Source organism: Cinclus cinclus, chromosome 37 (assembly GCF_963662255.1).
Source record: "Cinclus cinclus chromosome 37, bCinCin1.1, whole genome shotgun sequence".
Lineage (NCBI taxonomy): Eukaryota > Metazoa > Chordata > Aves > Passeriformes > Cinclidae > Cinclus > Cinclus cinclus.
Window position 1 is genome coordinate 811518 of NC_085082.1, and position 22677 is coordinate 834194.

At 46.7% G+C, this 22677-nt stretch overlaps 2 protein-coding genes across 2 annotated transcripts in view; both read right to left on the reverse strand.

Moving 5' to 3' along the window:
- Nucleotides 1–6756: 6756 nt before the first annotated feature.
- SPINT2 (serine peptidase inhibitor, Kunitz type 2) lies at nt 6757–13673 on the reverse strand. The gene is made up of 3 exons (XM_062512451.1): nt 13586–13673; nt 10603–10770; nt 6757–7169 (listed from the first exon to the last, which is right to left on the reverse strand). The coding sequence occupies exons 1-3, from the start codon at nt 13671–13673 to the stop codon at nt 6889–6891; spliced, it is 537 nt and encodes a 178-aa protein (XP_062368435.1). The 3' UTR covers nt 6757–6888.
- Nucleotides 13674–15336: 1663 nt separating this feature from the next.
- LOC134055979 (creatine kinase M-type-like) overlaps nt 15337–22677 on the reverse strand; it is a 10179-nt gene continuing 2838 nt past the window's right edge. Inside the window, exons 3-8 of the mRNA XM_062512452.1 lie at nt 21751–21905; nt 20283–20415; nt 18398–18569; nt 17660–17783; nt 16182–16371; nt 15337–15515 (exon numbers count right to left, since the gene is read on the reverse strand). Of these exons, the coding sequence (XP_062368436.1) occupies nt 15337–15515; nt 16182–16371; nt 17660–17783; nt 18398–18569; nt 20283–20415; nt 21751–21905 (953 nt within the window). The remainder of the gene's footprint in view (nt 15516–16181; nt 16372–17659; nt 17784–18397; nt 18570–20282; nt 20416–21750; nt 21906–22677) is intronic.

Here is a 22677-nt window from a genome sequence, read left to right on the forward strand (position 1 = left end):
CAGGAGGGGGTTGGGAAGATTTTTTTGGGGGGATTTTTTTGGGGGGGTTTTTATTATTTTATAGGACAGAGATTCCCACCCCCTCCCCCCCTTTCCCCAAATTCTCCCAAATTTTTCTTTTTTTTCCCCTACAAAAATCAACAAAAAATCACCGGGGGGAGGGGCGGAGCACGGCTCATTATGGGGGAGGGGCCGGGGAATTTTTTGGGGAATTTTTGGGAATTTTTTGGGAAGTTTTTGGGAATTTTTTGGGGATATTTTTGGGATTATAGAACACACATTCCCACCCACCCCATTCCCCAAAATTCCCATTATTTTTCCCTTTTTTTTTCCCCTACAAAAATCAACAAAAAAATCACCGGGGGGAGGGGCGGAGCACGGCTCATTATGGGGGAGGGGCCGGGGATTTTTTTGGGGATATTTTGGGGAATTTTTTTGGGAATTTTTTGGGGATATTTTTGGGAATTTTTTGGGAATTTTTTGGGAATTTTTTTGGGACTTTTTTGGGGATATTTTTGGGAATTTTTTGGGAATTTTTTGGGGATATTTTTGGGGATATTTTTGGGGATATTTTTGGGAATTTTTTTGGGAATTTTTTGGGGATATTTTTGGGAATTTTTTGGGGATATTTTTGGGAATTTTTTTTGGGAATTTTTTGGGGATATTTTTGGGAATTTTTTAGGGATATTTTTGGGATTATAGAACACACATTCCCACCCACCCCATTCCCCAAAATTCCCATTATTTTTCCCTTTTTTTTTCCCCTACAAAAATCAACAAAAAAATCACCGGGGGGAGGGGCGGAGCACGGCTCATTATGGGGGAGGGGCCGGGGATTTTTTTGGGGATATTTTGGGGAATTTTTTGGGGATATTTTTGGGAATTTTTTGGGAATTTTTGGGATATTTTTGGGAATTTTTGGGGAATTTTTTGGGAATTTTTTGGGAATTTTTTTGGGAATTTTTTGGGGATATTTTTGGGAATTTTTTGGGGATATTTTTGGGAATTTTTTTGGGGAATTTTTTGGGGAATTTTTTGGGAATTTTTTTTGGGAATTTTTTGGGGATATTTTTTGGAATTTTTTGGGGATATTTTTGGGAATTTTTTGGGAATTTTTTTTGGGAATTTTTTGGGGATATTTTTGGGAATTTTTTGGGGATATTTTTGGGAATTTTTTGGGGATATTTTTGGGATTATAGAACACACATTCCCACCCACCCCATTCCCCAAAATTCCCATTATTTTTCCCTTTTTTTTTCCCCCTACAAAAATCAACAAAAAAATCACCGGGGGGAGGGGCGGAGCACGGCTCATTATGGGGGAGGGGCCGGGGATTTTTTTGGGGATATTTTGGGGAATTTTTTGGGGAATTTTTTGGGGATATTTTTGGGAATTTTTTGGGAATTTTTGGGATATTTTTGGGAATTTTTGGGGAATTTTTTGGGAATTTTTTGGGAATTTTTTTGGGATATTTTTGGGAATTTTTTGGGGATATTTTTGGGAATTTTTTTGGGGAATTTTTTGGGGAATTTTTTGGGAATTTTTTTTGGGAATTTTTTGGGGATATTTTTTGGAATTTTTTGGGGATATTTTTGGGAATTTTTTGGGAATTTTTTTTGGGAATTTTTTGGGGATATTTTTGGGAATTTTTTGGGGATATTTTTGGGAATTTTTTGGGGATATTTTTGGGATTATAGAACACACATTCCCACCCACCCCATTCCCCAAAATTCCCATTATTTTTCCCTTTTTTTTTCCCCCTACAAAAATCAACAAAAAAATCACCGGGGGGAGGGGCGGAGCACGGCTCATTATGGGGGAGGGGCCGGGGGATTTTTTGGGGATATTTTGGGGAATTTTTGGGGGGGTTTTTTCCCCCCTCGGGGGGTCTCAGGCAGGGTCGGGATCCTTCACGAGGCGCTCGCGATCCTCCGCGCTCGGCGCCCGTCGCGGTTTCCTCCGGCACCGACGGAAGCCGAGGACGAGCCCCAGGCCCAGAGAGACCCCCAGGGCCAGGAGCCCCCCGACAACGGCCCCTGGGGGGAGGGGAGGGGGGGAGGGGAAGGGAGGGGAGGGGGAGGGGGAGGACAGAAATTGGGGAAGGGTCACGGACATTTCTGCAGATATTTGGGGACGTTCGGGGATATTTTGGGGATATTTGGGGACATTTTGGGGACATTTTGGGGATATTTGGGGACATTTTGGGGACATTTTGGGGAAATTTGGGGACATTTTGGGGACATTTGGGGACAATTTGGGACAATTTGGGAACATTTTGGGGAAATTTGGGGACATTTGGGGACATTTTAGGGACAATTTGGGGACATTTGGGGACATCTGGCGACATTTTGGGACATTTGGGGACATCTGGGGACATTTTGGCACAATTTGGGGACATTTTGGGGAAATTTGGGGACATTTTGGGGATATTTGGGGACATTTGGGGACATTTGGGGCCATTTTGGGCCATTTTGGGACATTTTGGGGACAATTTGGGGACAATTTGGGGAAATTTGGGGACATTTGGGGACAATTTGGGACAATTTAGGGACATTTTGGGGACATTTGGGGACATTCGGGGACATTTAGGAAAATTTTGGGGATATTTGGGGACAATTTGGGACATTTGGGGACATTTGGGGACAATTTGGGACATTTGGGGACAATTTGGGACAATTTAGGGACATTTTGGGGACATTTGGGGACATTTAGGAAAATTTTGGGTTCATTCTGGGACATTTTTGGGATATTTGGGGACATTTTGGGGACATTTGGGGACATTCAGGGACATTTAGGAAAATTTTGGGGATATTTGGGGACATTTTGGGACATTTGGGGACATTCGGGGACATTTAGGAAAATTTTGGGGATATTTGGGGACATTTTGGGACATTTGGGGACATTTGGGGCCATTTGGGGACATTTTGGGACATTTGGGGACAATTTGGGACAATTTAGGGACATTTTGGGGACATTTGGGGACATTTAGGAAAATTTTGGGGATATTTGGGGACATTTTGGGACATTTGGGGACATTCGGGGACATTTAGGAAAATTTTGGGGATATTTGGGGACATTTTGGGACATTTGGGGACATTTGGGGCCATTTGGGGACATTTTGGGACATTTGGGGACAATTTGGGACAATTTAGGGACATTTTGGGGACATTTGGGGACATTTAGGAAAATTTTGGGTTCATTCTGGGACATTTTTGGGATATTTGGGGACATTTTGGGGACATTTGGGGACATTCGGGGACATTTAGGAAAAATTTGGGGATATTTGGGGACATTTTGGGACATTTGGGGCCATTTGGGGACAATTTGGGACAATTTGGGGACATTTTGGGGCCATTTTGGGAATTCACCTTTGGAAGAGAAGAATCTCCGGAATTCGGCGCCGAGATCATCTGGGAGGGAAAAGGGTGAGAGAGAATTGGAATTTTGGGGGAAAAAAGGGAATTTTGGGGAAAAAATGGGAATTTTGGGGAAAAAATGGGAATTTTGGGGGAAAAAAGGGGGGGATTTGGACAGGATTTGGGGGAATTTGGGGAAAAATTGGGGGAATTTTGGGGAAAATTTTGGGGGAATTTTGGGAAAATTCTGGGGGATTTTGGACAGGATTTGGGGAAATTTTGGGGGAAAATTTGGGGGAATTTTGGGGAAAATTTTGGGGGAATTTGGGGAAAATTTTGGGGGAATTTTGGGAAAATTCTGGGGGATTTTGGACAGGATTTGGGGAAATTTTGGGGGAAAATTTGGGGGAATTTTGGGGAAAATTTTGGGGGAATTTGGGGAAAATTTTGGGGGAATTTTGGGGAAAAATTTGGGGGAATTTTGGGAAAAATTTTGGGTGGTTTCAGATAGGATTTGGAGGAAATTTTGGTGGAAAATTTGGGGGAATTTTGGGAAAATTTTGGGGGATATTTTGGGGGATTTCGGACAGGATTTGGGGCAAATTTGGGGTAAAATTTTGGGGAATTCTAGGAAAAAATTTGGGGGGAATTTTTGGGAAAATTTGGGGGACTTTGGGGGAAAAATTTGGGGGAATTTGGGGGAAAATTTGGGGAATTTTGGGGAAAAATTTGGGGGAATTTTGGGAAAATTCTGGGGGATTTTGGACAGGATTTGGGGAAATTTTGGGGGAAATTTTGGGGAATTTTGGGGAAAATTTTGGGGGAATTTGGGGAAAATTTTGGGGGAATTTTGGGGAAAAATTTGGGGGAATTTTGGGAAAAATTTTGGGTGGTTTCAGATAGGATTTGGAGGAAATTTTGGGGGAAAATTTGGGGGAATTTTGGGAAAATTTTGGGGGATATTTTGGGGGATTTCGGACAGGATTTGGGGCAAATTTGGGGTAAAATTTTGGGGAATTCTAGGAAAAAATTTGGGGGGAATTTTTGGGAAAATTTGGGGGAATTTGGGGGAAAAATTTGGGGGAATTTTGGGAAAATTCTGGGGGATTTTGGACAGGATTTGGGGAAATTTTGGGGGAAATTTTGGGGAATTTTGGGGAAAATTTTGGGGGAATTTGGGGGAAATTTTGGGTGGTTTCAGATAGGATTTGGAGGAAATTTTGGGGGAAAATTTGGGGGAATTTTGGGAAAATTTTGGGGGAAATTTTTGGGGATTTCGGACAGGATTTGGAGGAATTTTGGGAAAAAATTTGGGGGAATTTTGGAAAAAAATTTGGGGGATTTTGGGGGATTTCGGAAAGGATTTGGGGCAAATTTGGGGTAAAATTTTGGGGAATTTTGGGGGATTTCAGACAGGATTTGGGACAATTTTGGGGCGGATGTTTTGAATTTTCCGGGGAGATTTTTTTTTTTTTAATTTCGGTTCGGAATTTTTTTGATTTTGGACCCGATTTTTTTTTTTGTTTTTTGTTTTTTGTTTTTTTTTTTTTTAATTTCAGCTCAGATTTTTTTTATAATTTCTGGGTGATTTTTTTTTTTTTAATTTGATTTCGGAATTTTTTGATATCGGGCCGGATTTTCTTTTTTTTTTTTTCTTTTCAATTTGGCTTCCGAATATTTTGATATCAAACCTGATTATTTATTTATTTATTTATTTATTTTTAATTTTCATTTCCCAAAGAATCTTTTCCATTGCTGGGGGAGGGGGTTTTTTATTTGTTTTTGGATTTTTGGGTTTGTTTTTGGGTTTTTTTTGGTTTTTTGGGTTCGTTTTTGGGCTTTTTTTGGTTTTTTTGGGTTTGTTTTTGGTTGGTTTTTGGTTTTTTTGGGTTTGTTTTTGGATTTTTTTTTGCTTTTTTGGGGTTGTTTTTGGATTTTTTTTGGTTTTTTGGGTTTCTTTTGGGTTTTTTTTTGGGGTTTGTTTTTTGGTTGGTTTTTGGGTTTTGGGTTTGTTTTTGGTTTTTGGGTTTGTTTTTGGGTTTTTTTGGATTTTTTGGGTTTGTTTTTGGTTGTTTTTGTTTTGGTTTTGGTTGGTTTTTGGTTGTTTTTTTTTTGTTTTTTTCGGGTTTGTTTTTGTGGTTTTTTGTTTTTTTGGGTTCGTTTTTTTTGTTTTCGTTTTTTTTTTTTTTTGTCTTTTCGGGTTCTCCGACCTGCGCAGGGAGGGATTTTTTGGTTGGTTTTGGTTGGTTTTTGGTTGGTTTTCAGTTTGTTTTTTTTTTGTTGTTTTTTCGGGTTTGTTTTTGGTTGGTTTTTGGTGGTTTTTTTTTTTGTTTTTTTTCGGGTTTGTTTTCGGTTTGTTTTGGTTGGTTTTTGGTTGGTTTTTTTGTTTTTTTGGGTTTGTTTTTGGTTTGTTTTTGGCTGTTTTTTTTTGGTTTTTTTCGGGTTTGTTTTTGGTTGGTTTTTGGTTTGTTTTTGGTGTTTTTTTTTGTTTTTTTTCGGGTTTGTTTTCGGTTGGTTTTTGGTTGGTTTTTGGCTGGTTTTTTTGTTTTTTCGGGTTTGTTTTCGGTTTGTTTTGGTTTGTTTTTGGTGGTTTTTTTTGGTTTTTTCGGGTTTGTTTTTGGTTTCTTTTTGGCTGGTTTTTTTTGTTTTTTTCGGGTTTGTTTTCGTTTTTCTTTGTCTTTTGGGGTTCTCCGACCTGCGCGGGGAGGGATTTTCGGGTTTGTTTTTGGTTGGTTTTTGGTTTGTTTTTGGTGGTTTTTTTTTTGTTTTTTTTCGGGTTTGTTTTCGGTTTGTTTTTGGTTGGTTTTTGGCTGGTTTTTTTTTTGTTTTTTCGGTTTGTTTTCGGTTTGTTTTTGGCTGTTTTTTTTTGTTTTTTCGGGTTTGTTTTCGGTTGGTTTTTGGTTTGTTTTTGGCTCTTTTTTTTGTTTTTTTTCGGGTTTGTTTTCGGTTTGTTTTGGCTGTTTTTTTTGTTTTTTCAGTTTGTTTTCGGTTTCTTTTTGGCTGTTTTTTTTTTTGTTTTTTTTCGGGTTTGTTTTCGTTTTTCTTTGTCTTTTGGGGTTCTCCGACCTGCGCGGGGAGGGATTTTCGGGTTTGTTTTGGTTTGTTTTCGGTTTGTTTTTGGTTTGTTTTTGGCTGGTTTTTTTGTTTTTTCGGTTTGTTTTCGGTTGGTTTTCGGTTTGTTTTTGGCTGTTTTTTTTGGTTTTTTTCGGGTTTGTTTTCGGTTTGTTTTTGGCTGTTTTTTTTTGTTTTTTCAGTTTGTTTTCGGTTTCTTTTTGGCTGTTTTTTTTTTTTTTTTTGTTTTTTTTCGGGTTTGTTTTCGTTTTTCTTTGTCTTTTGGGGTTCTCCGACCTGCGCGGGGAGGGATTTTCGGGTTTGTTTTGGTTTGTTTTCGGTTTGTTTTTGGTTTGTTTTTGGCTGGTTTTTTTGTTTTTTCGGTTTGTTTTCGGTTGGTTTTCGGTTTGTTTTTGGCTGTTTTTTTTGGTTTTTTTCGGGTTTGTTTTCGGTTTGTTTTTGGCTGTTTTTTTTTGTTTTTTCAGTTTGTTTTCGGTTTCTTTTTGGCTGTTTTTTTTTTTTTTTTTGTTTTTTTTCGGGTTTGTTTTCGTTTTTCTTTGTCTTTTGGGGTTCTCCGACCTGCGCGGGGCCGGCAGCGCCGCAGACACTCCCGCGGGTCGCGGTGGTTGTTGGCGTTGCCGCCGCAGCCCCCGTAGGTGAATTCCCGGCAGGAACCGGAGCTCGGCACGAAGAACCAGCGGCGAAAGGCGGCGCGGCACGGCCCCGGAGCGGGGGGGGCGGAGCACTCACCTGCGGCCACACCTGGGACAGGTGGGACGGGAAGGAAATGGGGGGAGAAGGAAAGGGAAGGAAATGAGAGGGGTTAGAGGGGGAGAAATGGAGAGAAAGGGAAGGAAAAATGGAGTGAAATCAATGAGATGGGGGGATAAAAGAAATGAAATGGTGGAGTAAAATAAATCAAATGATAAAATAAAATAAATCAAATGGTGAAATAAAATAAATCAAATGATAGAATAAAATCAATGAGATGGGGGGATAAAAGAAATCAAATGGTGGGATAAAATAAAATAAAATTATAAAATAAAATAAATAAAATGATAGAATACAATCAATGAGATGGGGGGATAAAAGAAATGAAATGGTGGAATAAAATAAATCAAATGATAAAATAAAATAAATCAAATGGTGAAATAAAATAAATCAAATGGGGGGATAAAAGAAATCAAATGGTGGGATAAAATAAATAAAATGATAAAATAAAATAAATAAAATGATAGAATACAATCAATGAGATGGGGGATAAAAGAAATGAAATGGTGGAGTAAAAGAAATCAAATGGTGGGATAAAATAAATCAAATGGGGGGATAAAAGAAATAAAATGATAAAATAAAATAAATCAAATGGTGGAATAAAATAAATCAAATGGGGGGATAAAAGAAATCAAATGATAAAATAAAATAAATCAAATGGTGGGATAAAATAAATAAAACGATAAAATAAAATAAATAAAATGATAGAATAAAATCAATGAGATGGGGGGATAAAAGAAATGAAATGGTGGAATAAAATAAAATAAAATTATAAAATAAAATAAATCAAATGATAGAATAAAATCAATGAGATGGGGGGATAAAAGAAATGAAATGGTGGAGTAAAATAAATCAAATGGTGAAATAAAATAAATCAAATGGTGGGATAAAAGAAATAAAATGATAAAATAAAATAAATCAAATGGTGAAATAAAATAAATCAAATGGGGAGATAAAATAAATCAAATGGTGGGATAAAATAAATAAAATGATAAAATAAAATAAATAAAATGATAGAATACAATCAATGAGATGGGGGATAAAAGAAATGAAATGGTGGAGTAAAAGAAATCAAATGGTGAAATAAAATAAATCAAATGGGGGGATAAAATAAATCAAATGGGGGGATAAAAGAAATAAAATGATAAAATAAAATAAATCAAATGGTGGAATAAAATAAATCAAATGGTGGGATAAAATAAATAAAATGATAAAAATAAAATAAATCAAATGGTGGGATAAAATAAATAAAATGATAAAATAAAATAAATCAAATGGTGAAATAAAATAAATCAAATGGGGGGATAAAAGAAATAAAATGATAAAAATAAAATAAATCAAATGATAGAATAAAATCAATGAGATGGGGGGATAAAAGAAATGAAATGGTGGAATAAAATATAAATTATTAAATTAAAAAAAGGGTGAAATAAAATAAAATGATAAAATAAAATAAATCAAATGGGTGGATAAAAGAAATAAAATGATAAAATAAAATAAATCAAATGGTGAAATAAAATAAAACAAACGATGAAATAAAATAAAAATTATAAAATTTAAAAAATGAAATGAAATCAAATCAAATGAAATTAAATTGAAATTTGCCAGGGTTAATTAATTCAGGGTTAATTAACTCAGGGTTAATGAATTAATGGTTAATTAATTCAGGGTTAATTAATTCAGGGTTAATTAATTCAAGGTTAATGAATTCAGGGTTAATTAATTCAGGGTTAATTAACTCAGGGTTAATTAATTCAGGGTTAATTAATTCAGGGTTAATGAATTAATGGTTAATTAATTCAGGGTTAATTAATTCAGGGTTAATGAATTCAAGGTTAATTAATTCAAGGTTAATGAATTCAGGGTTAATTAATTCAGGGTTAATTAATTCAAGGTTAATTAACTCAGGGTTAATTAATTCAGGGTTAATTAACTCAGGGTTAATTAATTCAAGGTTAATTAATTAATGATTAATTAATTCAGGGTTAATTAATTCAGGGTTAATTAATTCAAGGTTAATTAATTCAGGGTTAATTAATTCAGGGTTAATTAATTCAAGGTTAATTAACTCAGGGTTAATTAATTCAGGGTTAATTAATTCAGGGTTAATGAATTAATGGTTAATTAATTCAGGGTTAATTAATTCAAGGTTAATTAATTAATGATTAATTAATTCAGGGTTAATGAATTCAAGGTTAATTAATTCAGGGTTAATTAATTAATGATTAATTAATTCAAGGTTAATTAACCCAGGGTTAATTAATTCAAGGTTAATGAATTCAGGGTTAATTAATTCAGGGTTAATTAATTCAAGGTTAATGAATTCAGGGTTAATTAATTCAGGGTTAATTAATTCAGGGTTAATTAATTCAGGGTTAATCTCCCACTATCCCCCGACGTATCACAATATATTGTCATCCCCCCCTCCCCCCCGATATATCGCGATATCTCCCCGTATTTCCCCGATGTCTTGTGCTGTATCGCGATATCTCCCGATATTCCCTGGTCTATCGCGATATCTCCCCACATATCGCGATATCTCTTCATATATCGTGAGATCTCCCGGTCTATCGCGATATCTCCCGATATTCCCTGGTCTATCGCGATATCTCCCCACATATCGCGATATCTCTTCATATATCGTGAGATCTCCTGGTCTATCGCAATATCTCCCGATATTCCCCGTTATATCGCGATATCTCCCGATATCTCCCCGTATCTCCCCGATATCTCCCGCTCTGTCGCGATATCCCCCCGGTATTCCCCGACGTATCGCAAGATCTCTTCATATATCGCGATATCTCCCGATATCTCCCGATACTCCCCGATATATCGCGATATATCCCGATATGCCCCCGTATCTCCCGCTCTGCCGTGATATCTCCCGGTATTCCCTGACGTATCGCGAGATCTCTTCATATATCGTGATATCTCCCGGTATTCCCTGGTCTATCGCGATATCTCCCGATATCCCCCGGTATTCCCCGACGTATCGCGAGATCTCTTCGTATATCGCGATATCTCCCGATATCTCCCGATATTCCCTGGTCTATCGCGATATCTCCCGATATCCCCCCGATATCTCCCGATATCCCCCCGATATCTCCCGCTCTGCCGTGATATCTCCCGGTATTCCCCGACGTATCGCGAGATCTCTTCATATATCGCGATATCTCCCGATATTCCCCGTTATATCGCGATATCTCCCGATATGTCCCCGTATTTCCCCGCTATCTCGGGCTATATCGCGATATCTCCCAATATTTCCCGGTATATCGCGATATATCCCGATATGCCCCCGTATCTCCCACTCTGCCGTGATATCTCCTGGTATTCCCCGACGTATCGCGAGATCTCTTCGTATATCGCGATATCTCGCGCCCTATCGCGATATCCCCTCCCCCCGTCCCCGTTTCTCACCCACCGGAGCCCCCGCAGCTCTCCCGGCATTCCCGCTCGCTCCCAAAGTTGTTCCGGTTGCCGCCGCAGCCGCCGAAGGCGAAGCTCTGGCAGCTCCCGGAGCTGGCGTTGAAAAACCAGCGGGGGATGGAGGCGCGGCAGCGACCGGAGAGCGGCGGCAACCGGCACCGGGCTGGGGGGGGAAACACAGATCAGGGACCCGAAATAACCCGAAATAACCCGAAATAACCCGAAATAACCCGAAATAACCCGAAATAACCCGAAATAACCCGAAATAAACCGAAATAACCCGAAATTGATCTCAGCGCCGGCAACCGGCACCGGGCTGGGGGGGGAAACACAGATCAGGGACCCGAAATAACCCGAAATAACCCGAAATAACCCGAAATAAACCAAAATAACCCGAAATAAACCGAAATAACCCGAAATAAACCGAAATAAACCAAAATAACCCGAAATAACCCGAAATAAACCAAAATAAACCAAAATTGATCTCAGAGCCGGCAACCGGCACCGGGCTGGGGGGGGAAACACAGATCAGGGACCCGAAATAACCCGAAATAACCCGAAATAACCCGAAATAACCCGAAATAACCCGAAATAAATCAAAATAACCCGAAATAACCCGAAAGAACCCGAAATAACCCGAAATAAACCGAAATAACCCGAAATAAACCAAAATAAACCGAAATAACCCGAAATAACCCGAAATAACCCAAAATAAACCAAAATAAACCAAAATAAACCAAAATAACCCAAAATTGATCTCAGCGCCGGCAACCGGCACCGGGCTGGGGGGGAAACACAGATCAGGGACCTGAAATAACCCGAAATAACCCGAAATAACCCGAAATAAATCAAAATAACCCGAAATAACCCAAAATAACCCGAAATAACCCGAAATAACCCGAAATAACCCGAAATAACCCGAAATAAACCAAAATAAACCAAAATAACCCGAAATAAACCGAAATAACCCGAAATAAACCGAAATAAACCAAAATAACCCGAAATAACCCGAAATAAACCAAAATAAACCAAAATTGATCTCAGAGCCGGCAACCGGCACCGGGCTGGGGGGGGAAACACAGATCAGGGACCCGAAATAACCCGAAATAACCCGAAATAACCCGAAATAAACCAAAATAAACCAAAATAACCCGAAATAACCCGAAAGAACCCAAAAGAACCCGAAATAAATCAAAATAACCCGAAATAAACCGAAATAACCCGAAATAAACCGAAATAAACCAAAATAACCCGAAATAACCCGAAATAAACCAAAATAACCCAAAATTGATCTCAGAGCCGGCAACCGGCACCGGGCTGGGGGGGGAAACACAGATCAGGGACCCGAAATAACCCGAAATAACCCAAAATAACCCGAAATAAACCAAAATAACCCGAAATAAACCAAAATAACCCGAAATAACCCGAAATAACCCGAAATAACCCGAAATAACCCGAAATAAATCAAAATAACCCGAAATAACCCAAAATAAACCAAAATAACCCAAAATTGATCTCAGCGCCGGCAACCGGCACCGGGCTGGGGGGGGAAAACACAGATCAGGGACCCGAAATAACCCGAAAGAACCCGAAATAAACCAAAATAACACAAATTCAACCCAAAATAAACCAAAATAACCCAAAATAACCCGAAATAACCCGAAATAACCCGAAATAAACCAAATTCAACCCAAAATAACCCAAAATTCACCCAAAATTCACCCCAATTTTTACCTCAAATTCACCCCAAATTCATCCAAATTTGGCCTCAAAAAAAACCCCAAATTCAACCCAAATTCAACCCAAATTTTACCTCAAATTCTCCCAAATTTCACCTCAAATTCTCCCAAATTCCCCCCAAATTCAACCCAAATTCCCCCCAAATTTCACCTCAAAAAAAACCCCAAATTCAACCCAAATTCACCCCAAAATTAACCTCAAATTATCCCAAATTTCACCCCAAATTCACCCCAAAATTAACCCGAAATTCACCCCAAATTTTACCTCAAATTCTCCCCAAATTCATCCAAATTTGGCCTCAAAAAAAACCCATATTCAACCCAAATTCAACCCAAATTTTACCTCAAATTATCCCAAAATTCACCCCAAATTTTACCTCAAATTCCCCCCAAATTCAACCCAAAGTCATCCAAATTTCACCCCAAATTCACCCAAAATTCACCCCAAATTTTATCTCAAAAAAACCCCAAATTCAACCCAAATTCACCCCAAAATTAACCTCAAATTATCCCAAATTTCACCTCAAATTCACCCCAAATTCATCCAAATTTGGCCTCAAAAAAAACCCAAATTCAACCCAAATTCAACCCAAATTTTACCTCAAATTCTCCCAAATTCCCCCCAAATTCAACCCAAATTCCCCCCAAATTTCACCTCAAATTCACCCCAAATTCAACCCAAATTAACCCAAATTTCACCCCAAATTCAACCCAAAATTCACCCCAAATTTTACCTCAAATTCCCCCCAAATTCATCCAAATTTGGCCTCAACAAAAACCCCAAATTCCCCCAAATTCCCCCCAAATCCCGGTTTCCGGTTTCCGTTTTTGGGGTGTTCCGTTACCGATCGCCCCCAACGGTTTTTTGGGGAGTGGGGGAGGGGTGGAACGCCCCCCCCCCCCCCCCCCCCAAAAACCCAAAAAAAAAAAAATCCCCTCAAAAAATCCTGGGCCCCCCCCCCCCCCCCCCAAAAAAAAGAAATTCGGGATCTCCCCCCTCCCCCCCAAAAAAAAAAAAAAAAAAAAAAATTGGGGGTCTCCCCAAAAAATTCCGGACCCGCCCCCCCCCCAAAAGTTAAAAATTTTGGATCCCTCCAGAAAGTTCCAGAGCCCTCCCCCAAATCCCCCCCCCATGACCTCTCCCCTCCCGGAAACTCCCACACACGCACTTCCGGTCTCCCCCTCCCCTCATTTCCGGTTCCTCTCCCCCAGTTCCCCCCCCCCCCCCCCCCCCGGTACCGGCGGGGTCGCTCGGGGGTTCCTGCCCGGAGCCCCCCGGGACCCCCAGGAGCAGCAGGAGCAGCGGGAGGAGCCGCCCCGCCGCCATCGCAGGTGTGCGCCCCGTGACGTCAACCAGGTGCGACGCCGGCCAGGTGCGCCGTAGGCCACGCCCACCTCGCCAGGTTCAAGTCACGCCCATACCGGAACCGCCCCTCAGGACCGCGCGGTTTGGCCACGCCCCTCCGTCACGTGGTGTTCGATGAGGCCACGCCTACTTCATTTGCATGAGAGGCGGGAAATTGAGCTGGGGGATTTGGGGTCGGTTTTGGGGGCATTTGGGGGATTTTGGGGTCGGTTTTGGGGGGATTTGGGGGATTTTGGGGGGATTTTGGGGGGATTTGGGGGGATTTGGGGTTGGTTTCGGGGGGATTTGGGGGGATTTGGGGTCGGTTTTGGGGGATTTTGGGGAGATTTGGGGGGATTTGGGGTTGGTTTTGGGGGCATTTGGGGGATTTTGGGGGGATTTTGGGGGATTTGGGGTTGGTTTCGGGGGGATTTGGGGTTGGTTTTGGGGGGATTTGGGGGGTTTTGGGGGGTTTTGAGGGGGTTTTGGGGTGGGGGGATTGTGGGATTTTTGGGATTTCGGGGGATTTTGGGGTCTGGGGGAGTTTGGGGCGTTTTGGAGAAGTTTGGGGGGTTTGGGGTCTTTGCAGTTTGGCGAAGATTTTAGGGTCTGGGGGGTCTGGGGGGTTTGGGGAATTTTGGGGTCTGGGGGGCTTGGGTAGATTTGGGGGGATTTTGTTGTCTTTGGGGTCTGGTTGGTTTTGGGGGGATTTTGGGGTCGGGGGAATTTTTGGGGGATTTTGAGGCCCAGCCCCCCTTTCAGGATCTGCATCACCTCCAGCCCCCCCGAGCATTGATTGAGGGGATTTTGGGGGGTCCCCAGGTTTGGGGAGGGGGCTCGGATGAGATTTTGGGGACCCCCGCGGATCAGAGGAGTTCGTGAGGAGTGCGAGGGTCCCTCAGGATTTTCTCTGGACCCCCAAATTTCACGTCGCCCCCTCCCCAAATTCAGACGCGAGCCCAGCCGGGACCAGCAGCGTTTACTGCGGCCGCTCTCGGGGGGGATTTTGGGGGGTCCCCAGGTTTGGGGAGGGGGCTCGGATGAGATTTTGGGGACCCCCACGGATAAGAGGAGTTCGTGAGGAGTGCGAGGGTCCCTGTGGCTCTGCTGAATCCCGCCCAAATTTCACGTCGCCCCCTCCCCAAATTCAGACGCGACCCCAGCCGGGACCAGCAGCGTTTACTGCGGCCGCTCTGGGGGGGATTTTGGGGGGGTCCCCACGTTTGGGGAGGGGGCTCGGATGAGATTTTGGGGACCCTCGCGGATCAGAGGAGTTCGTGAGGAGTGCGAGGGTCCCTCTGTCTCTGCTGAATCCCCCCCAAATTTCACGTCGCCCACTCCCCAAATTCGGACGCGAGCCCAGCCGGGACCAGCAGCGTTTACTGCGGCCGCTCTCGGGGGGGAATTTGGGGGGTCCCCAGGTTTGGGGAGGGGGCTCGGATGAGATTTTGGGGACCCTCGCGGATCAGAGGAGTTCGTGAGGAGTGCGAGGGTCCCTCTGTCTCTGCTGAATCCCCCCCAAATTTCACGTCGCCCACTCCCCAAATTCGGACGCGAGCCCAGCCGGGACCAGCAGCGTTTATTGCGGCCGCTCTGGGGGGGATTTTGGGGGTCCCAGGGGGTCCCCAGGGTTGTCCCCCTCCCCTTATTTCTGGGCGGGGATCATGTCGTCGATCGGCTGCTTCTGCTCGAGCTTCTTCTCCATCTCCACCATGAGCTTGACTCCGTCCACCACCATCTGCACCTGCTCCACCTCCGAGAAACCGAGCCGGTCCGCGTTGGAGATGTCGAACACGGCGCCCACGGCGGCCGTGTCCACCCCACCTGGACAGAGGGACAGAGGGACAGAGGGACAGGGGGACAGAGGGACACAGGGACAGGGGGACAGGGGGACAGAGGGACAGGGGGACAGGGGGACAGAGGGACAGAGGGACAGGGGGACAGAGGGACAGGGGGACAGAGGGACAGGGGGACAGAGGGACACAGGGACAGGGGGACAGGGGGACAGAGGGACAGGGGGACAGAGGGACAGAGGGACACAGGGACAGGGGGACAGAGGGACAGAGGGACAGGGGGACACAGGGACACAGGGACAGAGGGACAGGGGGACAGAGGGACACAGGGACAGAGGGACAGAGGGACAGAGGGACAGAGGGACACAGGGACAGGGGGACAGAGGGACAGGGGGACAGAGGGACACAGGGACACAGGGACAGAGGGACAGAGGGACACAGGGACAGGGGGACAGTGAGCTCCGGACACCCCCTGATCCCACTGTCCATCCATTGTCCACGCCTCAGCACGCCCAGGTGAGTTTTGGGACAGAACTCCCCCTCCCAGGTGAGTTTTGAGGTATCCCCACCCCTCCCAGGTGAGTTTTGGGACAGAACTCCCCCTCCCAGGTGAGTTTTGAGGTATCCCCACCCCTCCCAGGTGAGTTTTGGGACAGAACTCCCCCTCCCAGGTGCACGGGTGGTGCCCACCCCTCACCTGTGCCGCGTTTCTGCAGGCGCAGGCGCTTGAGGATCTCCTCGAACTTGGGGTGCTGGCTCAGGTGCTGCAGGCGCACGTGGACGCCCCCGCGCAGCCCCGTGCCCAGGTTGGACGGGCAGGTGAGGATGTAGCCCAGGTGTTCCGTCCACATGAACGGGTGCCCCGCCTTCTTGAAGATCTCCTCGATCTACGGGGGAAGGGCGAGGTGGGATTGTGAATTTGGGGACCTGAATTTGGGGACGTGAATTTGGGGACCTGGATTTGGGGACGTGAATTTGGGGACCTGGATTTGGGGACCTGGATTTGGGGACCTGGATTTGGGGACCTGAATTTGGGGACGTGGATTTGGGGACCTGAATTTGGGGACCTGGATTTGGGGACCTGGATTTGGGGACCTGAATTTGGGGACCTGGATTTGGGGACGTGAATTTGGGGACGTGGATTTGGGAACGTGGATTTGGGAACGTGGATTTGGGGACCTGGATTTGGGGACCTGAATTTGGGGACGTGGATTTGGGGACGTGAATTTGGGGACGTGGATTTGGGAACGTGGATTTGGGAACGTGGATTTGGGGACCTGGATTTGGGGACCTGAATTTGGGCAGCCAGGGCAGCTCCAGGGGGGCGGGTCACATCAAAGTGACACCTGTCCCCAAAAATTGACACCTGTCCCCAAAAATTGGCACCTGTCCCCAAAATTTTCCTTGTCCCCAAAGATTCTGCTTGTGCCTCAATGTCCCCAGATTGTCCCAAAATGTCCCCAAATATCCCCAAAATGTCCCCAGATGTCCCCAAATGTCCCCGAAATGTCCCCAAATGTCCCCAAAATGTCCCCAAATATCCCCAAAATGTCCCCAAGTGTCCCCAAATGTCCCCAAAATGTCCCCAAGTGTCCCCAAAATGTCCCCAAGTGTCCCCAAATGTCCCCAAAATGTCCCCAAGTGTCCCAAAATGTTCCCAAATGTCCCCAAAATGTCCCCAGATGTCCCCAAATGTCCCCAAAATGACCCCAAAATGTCCCCAAATGTCCCCAAATGTCCCCAGATGTCCCCAAATGTCCCCAAAATGTCCCCAAAATGACCCCAAAATGACCCCAAAATGTCCCCAAATATCCCCAAAATGTCCCCAAGTGTCCCCAAATGTCCCCAAAATGTCCCTAAATGTCCCCAAAATGTCCCCAAGTGTCCCCAAATATCCCCAAAATGTCCCCAAGTGTCCCCAAATGTCCCCAAAATGTCCCCAAATGTCCCCAAAATGTCCCCAGATGTCCCCAAATGTCCCTAAAATGACCCCAAAATGTCCCCAAATGTCCCCAAAATGTCCCCAGATGTCCCCAAATGTCCCTAAAATGACCCCAAAATGTCCCCAAATGTCCCCAGATGTCCCCAAATGTCCCCAAAATGTCCCCAAAATGTCCCCAAAATGTCCCCAAAATGACCCCAAATGTCCCCAGATGTCCCCAAATCGCCCGTGACCTTCTTGAGGCCCACGCAGAAGCGCCGGAACACCTCCTTCATGTTCCCTCCCTTCTCCATGGAGATGACGCGCAGGTGATCCTCCTCGTTCACCCACACCAGGAAGGTCTTGTTGTCGTTGTGCCTGGTTGGGGGCACCGGGTGACGCCAGGTGACGCCAGGTGACGCCAGGTGACGTCGCGGGGCACGCCTCGGCACGGCTCTGGAACCTCCCCCCCCCCCCCCCCCCCCCACCCCCCAAAAGGTGCCGGGCGGGATTTTGGGGTGTTTGGGGAGATGATTTGGGATATCCCAGGTGGGTGTGGTCGCGTGTGGGTGTGGCCCCGGTGGCTTCAAAGTGTCCCCAAAGTGTCCCCAGGTACCTCCCAGGTATCCCCAGGAACCCCTCAGCCACCTCCAGGTGATGCCCAAACATCCACAGGTCCCCCCCAGCTGCCCCCAAAATGCCCCCCAGGTGTGCCCAGGTGTTCCCAATTGCCCCCGGGTGTTCCCAGTTGCTCCCAGGTGCCTCCAGGTGCTCCACAATGCCCCCCAGGTGTGCCCAGGTGTGCCAAATTGCCCCCGGGTGTTCCCAGTTGCTCCCAGGTGCCTCCAGGTGCTCCACAATGCCCCCCAGGTGTACCCAGATGTTCCCAGTTCCCCCCCAAGTGCCCCAAAACGCCCCCGAGGTGTTCCCAGTTGCCCCCAGGTGCCCCCAAAATGCCCCCCAGGTGTGCCCAGGTGTGCCCAGGTGCCCACCAGATGCCGCGGGCGTCGGGCCAGTCGCGGGCCATGCCCGAGGCCAGCAGCAGGGGCGACACGGGCTTGTCGAACAGGAAGTGGTCGTCGATGAGCTGCTGCTGCTCCTGCTCCGTCATGGCCTTCAGCGGGTAGTACTTGCCCTTGAACTCGCCGTCCAGGCTGTTCAGGGCTGCCCAGGGGCGTGGTCAGCACCTGGGCACGCACCTGGGCACGCCCACGCCACGCCTAACCCATCCCGGACACGCCCAGATATCCAAAATCCAACCTAAATCTACCTGGGCACACACCTGGGCACGCCCAAGCCACGTCTAACCTATCCCGGACACGCCCAGATATCCAAAATCCAACCTAAATCTACCTGGGCACACACCTGGGCACGCCCAAGCCACGTCTAACCTATCCCGGACACGCCCAGATATCCAAAATCCAACCTAAATCTACCTGGGCACGCACCTGGGCACGCCTAACATGGCCCGGACACACCCAGATATCCAAAATCCAACCTAAATCTACCTGGGCACACACCTGGGCACGCCCAAGCCACGTCTAACCTATCCCGGACACGCCCAGATATCCAAAATCCAATCTAATTCTACCTGGGTACACACCTGGGCACGCCCACGCCACGCCTAACCCATCCCGGACACGCCCAGATATCCAAAATCCAACCTAAATCTACCTGGGCACGCACCTGGGCACGCCCAAGCCATGTCTAACCTATCCCGGACACGCCCAGATATCCAAAATCCAATCTAATTCTACCTGGGCACGCACCTGGGCACGCCTAACATGGCCCGGACACGCCCAGATATCCAAAATCCAACCTAAATCTACCTGGGCACGCACCTGGGCACGCCCACGCCACGCCTAACCCATCCCGGACATGCCCAGATATCCAAAATCCAACCTAATTCTACCTGGGTGCACACCTGGGCACGCCCAGGTCACGCCTAACCTATCCCGGACACAGCCAGGTATCCAAAATCCACCCTAAATCTACCTGGGTGCACACCTGGGCATGCCTAACGCGGCCTGGATGTGCCCAGGTATCCAAAATCTATCCTGAACCCACCTGGGCACGCCCATGCCACACCTAAGCCAGCCTGGACATGCCCAGCTATCCAAAATCCACCCTAAATCTACCTGGGCACACACCTGGTCACACCCAGGTCACGCCTAACCCAGCCTGGACACGCCCAGGTATCCAAAATCCAACCTAAATCTACCTGGGCACGCACCTGGGCACTCCGGGGTCATGCCTAACCCTGTCTGGACATGCCCAGGTACCCAAAATCCAGCCTGAACACGCCCACGCCACGCCTAACCCAGCCTGGACACGCCCAGCTGTCCAAAATCCAACCTAAATCTACCTGGGCACACACCTGGTCACACCCAGGTCACGCCTAACCCAGCCTGGACACGCCCAGCTGTCCAAAATGCAGCCTAAATCTACCTGGGCACACACCTGGGCATGCCTAACACGGCCTGGACACACCCAGCTATCCAAAATCCAGCCTGAACCCACCTGGGCACACACCTGGTCACACCCGGGTCACGCCTAACCCTGCCTGGACACGCCCACTGTCCAAAATCCACAGAATTCCGCCCCAAACCCAAGCTGGTCACGCCCAGACCACACCTAAGCCACCCACGCCCACTCAAAGCCCACACCCACTTTTTAAACCCCACCCATTCCGGCCACACCCGCTCAACCCCCACCCACTTTTAAACCCCACCCATTGCGGCCACACCCGCTCAAACCCCGCCCGTTTTTCCTCAAACCACACCCAACCCAACCCCAGCCGAACCAATCCCTTGCAACCCCACCCTGTTAGACCACACCCATTTTAAAAACCACGCCCACTTCCGGCCACGCCCTTACCTGTGACCGAGAGCTTCTCGATGGCGCGGCGCTCGCCGCGGCTGCAGTGGGGGGGCAGCGAGTAGCCCTTGATGCTGCGGCCGGTGCGGACACGGCTGCTCAGAACGTACCTGGGGTCCAGGTCCTCCCCTCCCTGCGCCCCAAAAACGGCTCTGAGGCACCGCCAAAAATCCCGGAATTCACCCCAAAAAAATCCCGGAGTTCAGCCCAAAAAAAAATCCCGGAATTCAAACCCCCCCCCAAAAAAATCCCGGAGTTCAGCCCAAAAAAAAATCCCGGAGTTCAGCCCAAAAAAAAATCCCGGAATTCGCTCCCCCCCCCAAAAAAATCCCGGAGTTCAGCCCAAAAAAAAATCCCGGAGTTCAGCCCAAAAAAAAATCCCGGAATTCGCTCGCCCCCAAAAAAATCCCGGAGTTCAGCCCAAAAAAATCCCGGAGTTCAGCCCAAAAAAATCCCGGAGTTCAGCCCAAAAAAAAATCCCGGAATTCGCTCCCCCCCAAAAAAATCCCGGAGTTCAGCCCAAAAAAATCCCGGAATTCGCTCCCCCCAAAAAAATCCCGGAATTCGCTCCCCCCCAAAAAAATCCCGGAGTTCAGCCCAAAAAAAATCCCGGAATTCGCCCCCCAAAAAAATCCCGGAATTCAACCCCCCCCCCCCCCCAAAAATCCCGGAGTTCGCTCCCCCCAAAAAAATCCCGGAATTCGCTCCCCAAAAAAATCCCGGAGTTCAGCCCAAAAAAAAATCCCGGAATTCGCTCCCCAAAAAAATCCCGGAGTTCAGCCCAAAAAAATCCCGGAATTCAGCCCCCCCCAAAAAATCCCGGAGTTCGCTCCCCAAAAAAAATCCCGGAGTTCAGACCAAAAAAAAATCCCGGAATTCGCCCCCCCCAAAAAAATCCCGGAATTCGCTCCCCAAAAAAAATCCCGGAATTCACCCCCAAAAAATCCCAAAATTCAGCCCAAAAATCCCGGAATTCACCCCAAAAAAATCTCGGAACTCAGCCCCAAAAATCCCGGAATTCAGCCCAAAAAAGTCCCGGAATTCACCCTCAAAAATATCCCGGAATTCAATCCAAAAATCCCAAAATTCACCCCAAAAAATCCCGGAATTCAGCCCCAAAAATCCCAAAATTCACCCCAAAAATCTCGGAATTCACCCCCAAAAAAATCCCGGAATTCAGCCCCCCAAAAAAATGCCCCCCAAAATTCACCCCCAAAAAAATCCCCCCCAAAATTTTGGTGACCCCGCTGACCTTGAGGCCATTGGGTTCTTGTCCCCACCTTTGAGGGTGTCCCCGTCACCCCTTCCCCGCTCTCTCTTTGTCCCTTTAAGGACCCCTCCAAAAATTTCGGGGATCACTTAAATTATTTCGGGGACCCCCTAAAAAAAATTTTGGGACACACCCCCCCCCCAAAAAATAAAAAAAAACTTTTTTTTTTTTTTTTTTTGGGGGGGGGACCCCCCTGACCTTGAGGTTCTCGTGGTTGAGGTCGGTGCGGTGTTTGTCCGTGGGTTTGTACCCCCCGTGCCTGTCCTGGATCACGGGGTCGAAAAGTTCCTTGAAAACCTCGTAGGATTCCTCGTCCCCGGCCACGCAGCCCACGGTCATGATGAACGGGTGACCTGGGGGGTACTGGGAGTTACTGGGAGTCACTGGGAGTTACTGGGATCGGTGTGGGGCTGGGATGGGGCACTGGGATTGGGATATGGGGCTGGGATTGGGTATGGGACCAGTATGGGACCAGTATGGGACTGGGGAGTGAGGCACGGTCATGATGAACGGGTGACCTGGGGGGTACTGGGAGTTACTGGGAGTCACTGGGAGTTACTGGGATCGGTGTGGGGCTGGGATGGGGCACTGGGATTGGGATATGGGGCTGGGATTGGGTATGGGACCAGTATGGGACCAGTATGGGACTGGGGAGTGAGGCACGGTCATGATGAACGGGTGACCTGGGGGGTACTGGGAGTTACTGGGAGTTACTGGGATCGGTGTGGGGCTGGGATGGGGCACTGGGATTGGGATATGGGGCTGGGATTGGGTATGGGACCAGTATGGGACCAGTATGGGACCAGTATGGGACTGGGGAGTGAGGCACGGTCATGATGAACGGGTGACCTGGGGGGTACTGGGAGTTACTGGGAGTCACTGGGAGTTACTGGGATCGGTGTGGGGCTGGGATGGGGCACTGGGATTGGGATATGGGGCTGGGATTGGGTATGGGACCAGTATGGGACCAGTATGGGACCAGTATGGGACTGGGGAGTGAGGCACGGTCATGATGAACGGGTGACCTGGGGGGTACTGGGAGTTACTGGGAGTCACTGGGAGTTACTGGGATCGGTGTGGGGCTGGGATGGGGCGCTGGGATTGGGATATGGGGCTGGGATTGGG